A 7,623-nucleotide genomic window follows, 5' to 3' on the forward strand; every position below is an offset into this window, starting at 1 on the left:
TGTGATAAAGAGGTTATCTTTAGAATGTTGTGGAATAATTTTTTATAGCAATACATAAAGAAAATCCCTTTAGTGTTTAGTTGGCCCACTTGAAGCAGTAAGAGAATCAGGCAGATGGGATTGATACAACATGGATTTCACCTTTTTTTTTTTTTTCTTTTTTTCTTTCAGTTCTCTGCTGCAAAATGAATATGGCTGTGCTGTTTGTGGGCTGTCTTTCTGAAAATCTCTTCATCCCTTTACAAAATAGTATTCAGCTACTGTTTGGTCCATAGGAACCTCAACTCAGACAAGACCAAAACTCCACAGCAGCATCCAAAGGAAGTGGCGCCACTGCCTGGTAGATCCTGACAGACTCGGACAGCAACAGAAAAATGAAAATACATCTGATTGGGTTGAAGCCACAAAACAAATGTAAGCTGGTGCCAGTAAACAAACACCTTATTTGTGCAAATTCGGAATTGCAATGGCAGCATTTGAATTATAGACCAGAGCCCCTTGAGTTGGTAGTAACAATTAAAAAGTACATTTCAAAAAACACTCTGGTGTAAAGGACACCAAACCATTTGACTTTATCAGTGCTACTTGTATAAACTAAAGTTCTTTGAGTGATAACTAGACAGTTTCTGTCCTTTGTCACAGTGTTTTTAGCACAACTGCCTTGCGAGAAGACAAAAGAACTGTCCTAACAGTGGCCTTGGGTAAGAATAATAGAAAGGACTGGCACTAAACAGGAGTATTATTTTAAAGCCAAAAGTGACCTCCACAGTTTAGAACCATTTTTGTTTCAAACCAGAGGAGACCCAGAAAACATAAAAAGATCCTTGCCAGCAGTGCCTCAAAAGGACAGTAATTAAATTGTCAAATAAGTAATTTGAGGACACACTTGAAACACAATCTCACTGATATTTTACTCAGTTAATGCCCTTGCTTTGTTGCTGGCGTCACAGTTCACATCCATGTGTCTAAGTTTTTAAAATGTTGCATTGTATTGGAAATTTATTTTTCAAAGCAGCTGCAATTTGTAGCCTTTAAATTACTAGTTAGTTATAGACTACCCTCAGGTTTTAAAATACAGGAAATACTCTATACTTCTGCACATTCCATCTACAGGCTAAAACAAATCCAGAACAGCACCTTAACACAAAAATGGATTGAGAGCCCTTTTTGTCAGTAATCACTGAAGCAGCCATGCTATAGATTAGCGCAGAGAACTACCAATTGTCTGCGGCAGACAGCAGCATTTACACTGAGGTTTCACTTTAGGTTAAAGCCTTCACTTCCCATGAGCCTACAGGAGCAGACCAAAGGAAACGGATGTGTAAAACTGACAACGGTGACTATCCCCTTAACACAGAAGTGAAATGTCATCAGTAAAACAAAGAAGTAAATAACCACAGGAAATTCTGCTCTAACTAATGCATCCTTTCAAAGAATAAGGTTGTAGTAACACAGTAGCTGCTGCACCAAATATTAAAAAAAACAGCAGAACATTGCTTTTATATTATTATATTAAAGGTGTTTTATCTTTTCAAAGAAATAAAAAATATGATTTTGTCAAAATAAAAACAGCTTGTCTTTGTCATTTATTATATGAAGAAAAGCAATTCTTGAACACAAAAAAACATATCCTTGTTTGTGGGTCGTATAAAATGATATTATAGGTTTTATTTTATTAATTTTGTTTTGACTTCTATAACGAATTAAAATACAGTATATCCTTTTTTAGAGTGAGCCTCTGAAACAACACTACAGCAGTTGATACAACAGTTGACTTTTATTATGTCATTTATTCAAAATGTCTTTTATTCATTCTGAAAGTACAATTAACTTTTAACCTTTTCTGTTTTTGTTACTATGAACTATGACAGACTTGACGTTTCCATATTACTGAATAAATCAACTGAAGTTGTTAACAACATGCATGCCATTTCTTGACATTCAATTTCTTGTTTTTACTTTGCATTTAATTTCCTGTAAATTTTTTTCTAATCACTGAAACTGCAGAAACCAGAATCAGTCTTAACACCTACTTTTCTAATCTTCTAAGCTTGTTAATTTACAGAGGGTGATGGGGCAATCACCAGGTAATCAAGGTGTTCTGGCTATGGTTTAAGGGATAGCTTTTTCCTTCAAATAGGGTTTTGGGAATGACACTTGGATCCATGGCATGCAGAATAGTATGTGATAGTGACAATCACTCACACCTTCGTCAAAACTCTCCCTGCTTAGATAGATTTCTTTGTGGTGAAAATATTGGAGCCTCACTAGGGAAAGAAAAAAAAAACTGCAGATGATATTTCAAACTAGTATGATGCAATGGCAATATTCAGATTCTGTTACATATACAGGTGGAATCACGTTCTAATGCAATTCAAAAGACAATAAAAAATATTTAGCTATAATGGAAATTTCACTTTAAAACAAATATGGGTAAAATACGTATATTATTGTGACTACCCTGGTAACTAGAAAACACTCAATTCCTAGTATGAATTGAAAGTGGTGGTCAGTCAGAGGGGTCTTTCTCCAACAAATAAAACTAAAGGCATTACTTCCTTTTCTTAGTAGCTGAAACTGTAAACTCGCGTTAATACTGTAATGCAGCATAATATAAAAATGTGAGCTTTGCTAACAACTTATTTTTGATGTTTGGGCTTTATGCCCATGTCTGACTCTCAAGAGAATACAAAGAATGCTTTGACCACAAATGGCAAAATGAAATCTCTTCTCCAAACACTGGTGAGCACTGCAATGTATTTTATTCTGCAGTCTAGTCTATGAAGTAATGTGAAATTTCTACTTACAGCAGGGATTTCAAAAATCATTTCTGAACAAACCACATATCACATTCTGTTACGGCAGACTCCACTTCACCATTAATGTATATTCTCAAACATTGTGAAGTATTCTGTACTTGCTACTCCCAACACCCCTTTAAACTTTATGATCTTCACTTTTCCACAAATGTTAACCACTTAGGAAGTGTCTTCTATGTGCCCAGTGCTGCTTTGCTGACAAATTAGTATTTTTTTTCCACTGATGCAACAGAATTTGTGTTTATTAAATATTATACTAGGTTTAGGAAAATTTAAACATGCTATTGAAAGCTTCTGACCTTCATTTTATATGCTCTTAATACTGCTTTCATACAAGATTAAGATAAACTACACTGTTTAAGAATTACTGAAACAAGTTGCTAACAAACTTACAATCATTTATAAATCTAAAAACTGCAAAGGCGTGTAGAGAATTAAAATTGCTGGTTACAATAAGTTAAATTGTGAATCACTGTCGGGTAGTTTGACTTAATGATCATCCAGCCATCACAACAGCCGTTTATTGAACCAGTTCTTCTACTACTGTGTGACAAGGCAGGAAGCGACCTCGTACTGGTGGGATTTTCAAAGGACTCCAATTAATTATGGAACTTTAAAAATATCAGTGTAAAAATATACAAAAAAAAAAAAAAACAAGGAAGATTTAAAGCACAAGCTGACTGGTTCATTAATGCTTACCTTTTTGTTTTCAGCACTAAACTCAAAAGGCGTGTCTGGATTGTTCTCTGGGGTGTCCCTATGCTGTTGAGCAAAACAGAACACATTTTAAAAATATGTAGCAAAGTCACACAATATAGCTGCTTCTATTAATCAAATAACTAAAAAACATTTGCTGTTTGGTAGATTAATTACTTGTGGTCCTTTTTGTTCTTATTGACCAAAACTAAAAGGCAGCAGCTCAATCAGGCTTCCCAGAAGACTTCACTCTAACATTCTTAACAGAGTAAATGACCCCTCGGCACCTAACAACTCCCCACTCCCCTCAAATCACAGATAACCTGGAATGGAACAATGTCACAACAGTCCAAGTTTATGTATTCAAATAAATAAACCCTAACTATAAAGAAGAGCACCAGACAAACCATACCAATAATTTTTACTTAAAATTACATAATGTTTAATTACAAAGTCTGGATGTTTATGTACAAATTATCCAGAAATGTATACTGTACAGTGAGCCAAAATGTAAAGTTTTCCCTTGTTCTGGAATGATAGAGATATGAAGAGCAATGAACAGTAAAGAAGTTTAAATGAAGTCAGCACCTCTGCACAGAGTCAAAGCATTCAGATTAGTAGTACCGATTGCCATTGTGTGTCTGAATATACAGAGTACCTAGTGTTTTATTTTGGATTCTACATTTTCCAACATTAAAGTATTAAAATTCTACGAGGAGCACCAAGATCCTTGGTAAGAAAAAGAAGATGGCATACATCCTCAGAACGGACTTTAAAATATGCAAGACTAATACAGGCGGACTGGCTGGTTAGAGAACAGTAAAAGAAAACTACGGCTGTGTGATGATGTCGAGGATTTCAGACCAGACGTTTATTAATAGGAAAAGATGAAAGGTGACGCAGCACGGCCAAGAGACAATGTAAAGAATGTGGACATCTTTAACGTTTGTCTTTTAAATGCGTTAGTATACTGAGTTCTTGTGTGTCCAGAAACAAATGATTGGAGTTTTACATCATGTTTACATATTTCTTTATTGAAAAAAAATCTTGTTAGAGAATTTAATTGTTAATAAAACAAAGTACGCACAATTAAATAGTTGAAAACAAAAAGGAACACTTTTCAAAGAGTGGCATTTTTTTATTCTATTTTATAAACATCCTTTTAATAAAGTATAATGTCAGCTTTCAAATGAACAGCACTCCTCTAAAAAGAAAATCTAATCTAATAGTTTGAACAAGGAATGCAGACTCTGTGAGCGACTGCATATGCACTTTATGAGAGCACACACTAAATCAGAAGGAGAAATGCCAAGCAAAGGTACGCGAGCACAATGACCGGAGCAACAATCAGCGCCTTAACAACTGAATTGCAAGAGAAGGCTGCAGTTCAGCAACAGAGCAGAACAGTGAGTGCGAGGAGGTGGGCTACTATGGAGGGCAGTGTTTGTGTGCGTTGGTCTGGACTCGTTGTTAAACATACAAGTGAGCAGGAAATTGTACTTAATATGGACAAACTCAGTACTTCAGGAAATAAGGTATGGTTTAAAAATTTCAGAATTGATATTTTTGACTAATACATAAGATATTTTGAAGGTATACTGAACATATTTTGGTGAATGAAAAGCCCAAATGCTAAGCTGCCATATACACAATGGTGCTGCATGGTATCATTATTAGATCCATCCATTATCCAACCCACTATATCCTAACTACAGAGATAAATTGAAAAATATGTTATGTATTTGATTCAGATTATGATCATAATTACAAATACAATACAATTTATTTTTGTATACCCCAAAATCAAACAAGAACTGCCACAATGGGCTTTAACAGGCTCTGCCTCTTGACAGCCCCCCAGTCTCGACTCTCTAAGAAGACAAGGGAAAAACTCCCAAAAAAACCCTTGTAGGGAAACCCTGGGAAAGGCCCCCCACGAGTAAACTGTAAACTACAGCTAAACCGGAGCTCCACAGGCAGGGCCTTCGCAATATGGCTGTGCTGTCTGAAGCCATACAAACATGATGCTCTGCTCTGCTCTAAGCCCTCCTCCTCTAGAGATAAGCAATTCCTGTAAACCTTCATAAATATTTTTTAATGGTGCCATCCCAGGAAAGCAACTTGCTTCTAAGCAGACACTTCACAATTTCCAACTACTATCAATGTAGTGTGTGGTAAGACTCACCTCTGGTTCCCTTCTTCTGCTTGACCACAGCTGTTGATGTGGTGCAATAGCCTTGCATGACAGAGCCGTTTTGGACTGAATATTTTCTTACAGGCATATCATAACTTGAGTCAACTTTTTGGGCTTCCTTTATTTTAAATGGTCAGTTTAAAGGCTGATTTCTCTATTGTTTGAGCTTGCACAGTATTTTTAAAGGATCCAAAATGTTACCACATCTGAGTTCTCCCCAGCATTTGCTTTTCTTATCAGAAGTAGTAGGCTTACTTGCCGACTTTGGGTTCACACCTGCACATGTGGTTGCATAAGTTTCTGAATCTTTTCTTAACTTCAAATAGTTCTCTTCAGGCTTAACCGGATGCTTCTGTGTGAAGTGACAGACAAGTATAAATGTGTTTCCTTCTTTTGAAGCCACAGTTTTTCTTCACACTCTTTTATAACCGATATACTTTAAAAATAACAAGGTTATTCCCTTTTTTCTTAGCAAGTAATGTATCAGCTGGGACATCAGCCCCTGCTCACCCTACCAGGCTTGTTAATAAAGGTAATGGGGAGTTAAATGTGCGCTCTGATTATTGAAGTGAAAATTACATCTCTCGCTTTTTGTTTAAAAGGTCCCCCCAAATATTATATGTAGCATCATGTAAAACATCATATCATCCAAACTTTAGATAATCTGAGGTTTTAAATACTGTAAGACCATAATAGTTATAAAATCAACGCTCCTTCCATCTTTTTTATAATCTACTACCCCATGTCAAGTCTGTGGAGCCTGGTCGTTCTGCAAGCAAGATGTGGCACAGGGCAGGAACAAAGCCACTTAACTCTATGGGGACAATTTCAAGTCCCCAATTAATATGTCACTGGAATACCAGAAGGAAAAAAAAAACTATAGTGTCAGGGAAAAACACTACAGACACAGGGATAATGTGCAGCCACTATGGAATTGACCTAAGAGAGAATGTTTAGACTTGAATCCAGTTGGACTCTGAGGCAATGAGGTGATGGCGTTAACCTCTCTGCTACCCTCACTGTAAAAATGTACAAACCAGCAGATTGTACTTGGAGGTGGCAAACCCAAAACCTGCATTTGGCCACTTCTAAGCCAATTGCCTGTAAAGTGTGAAAATTAACCAGTACTGAAAGTTTGCCAAAATGCAGAAGTACAAGAAACAAAGAATTTGATTGTATATCCAAAATACAATGATTTGAAAAATATTGCAACAGATTACATAATTAGATCTCAGCGATCTGTTCGTAGCGTGCATTGTTGCAAAGTTATTTTTCTTGGTGGTTTATTAAATTACGTATTTTTTCAAATGTTCATTTTTTTCCCCTGTGCTTAAAACTATTGCAGTGTTAGTTTTCTCTGTTATTCAATGTTTTTACGTTTAGTTTACTATTACCTTATGCATTCTATGGTTTAATTAACTGTATTTGTGCTTAAAAACTTAAAAAATATCTATATACATTTACATGCAGTTTGTATGGTCTGGAACGGATTAATTGTATTTACATACAATCCTATGGGGGAAACTGCTTCGTAAACCAAATGGGTTTACGACCAGAGTTTGGGAATGAATTATGGTTGTGAACCGAGGTTCTACTGTGTTGAGTAAAGATGTTAACTTTAAAAGAAATAACTATGCAAAAGATGTCTTAGTGTAAAATACTCTTATCAAAAAGGTAAACAAATTACAAGCACCGATGAGAAAATTCACAACAAGATTAACACTTAACAGAAATTGTTTGAGCAGATTATTGTCACATTTATAAATAATTTTTGGACTGTAAGTAATACAGTTTGTTTTTCTTCATTTTAGCATATGACCAGGATTTTAAAATCTGGTCTTGAGGGACCAATAAGTTCTGTATTTTAAGTCAGAATTATTTCTTCACAATCATGGTATACTCTAAACTAGGGGT

General features: G+C 35.6%; 1 protein-coding gene and 1 long non-coding RNA gene across 2 annotated transcripts in view; one reads left to right on the forward strand and one right to left on the reverse strand.

Annotated features, from left to right (window-relative positions):
• The window catches only part of LOC120530352, a 50,156-nt gene extending 48,838 nt beyond the window's left edge, over window positions 1-1,318 (forward strand). Inside the window, exon 2 of the long non-coding RNA XR_005633950.1 lies at window positions 172-1,318. This is a non-coding gene — a long non-coding RNA (uncharacterized LOC120530352). The remainder of the gene's footprint in view (window positions 1-171) is intronic.
• Window positions 1-7,623, reverse strand: part of ndufv2 (NADH:ubiquinone oxidoreductase core subunit V2) — a 71,527-nt gene that overhangs the window by 13,304 nt on the left and 50,600 nt on the right. Inside the window, exon 3 of the mRNA XM_039754779.1 lies at window positions 3,519-3,581. Within this exon, the coding sequence (XP_039610713.1) occupies window positions 3,519-3,581 (63 nt within the window). The remainder of the gene's footprint in view (window positions 1-3,518; window positions 3,582-7,623) is intronic.

This window comes from Polypterus senegalus, chromosome 5, assembly GCF_016835505.1.
Source record: "Polypterus senegalus isolate Bchr_013 chromosome 5, ASM1683550v1, whole genome shotgun sequence".
Taxonomy (NCBI): domain Eukaryota; kingdom Metazoa; phylum Chordata; class Cladistia; order Polypteriformes; family Polypteridae; genus Polypterus; species Polypterus senegalus.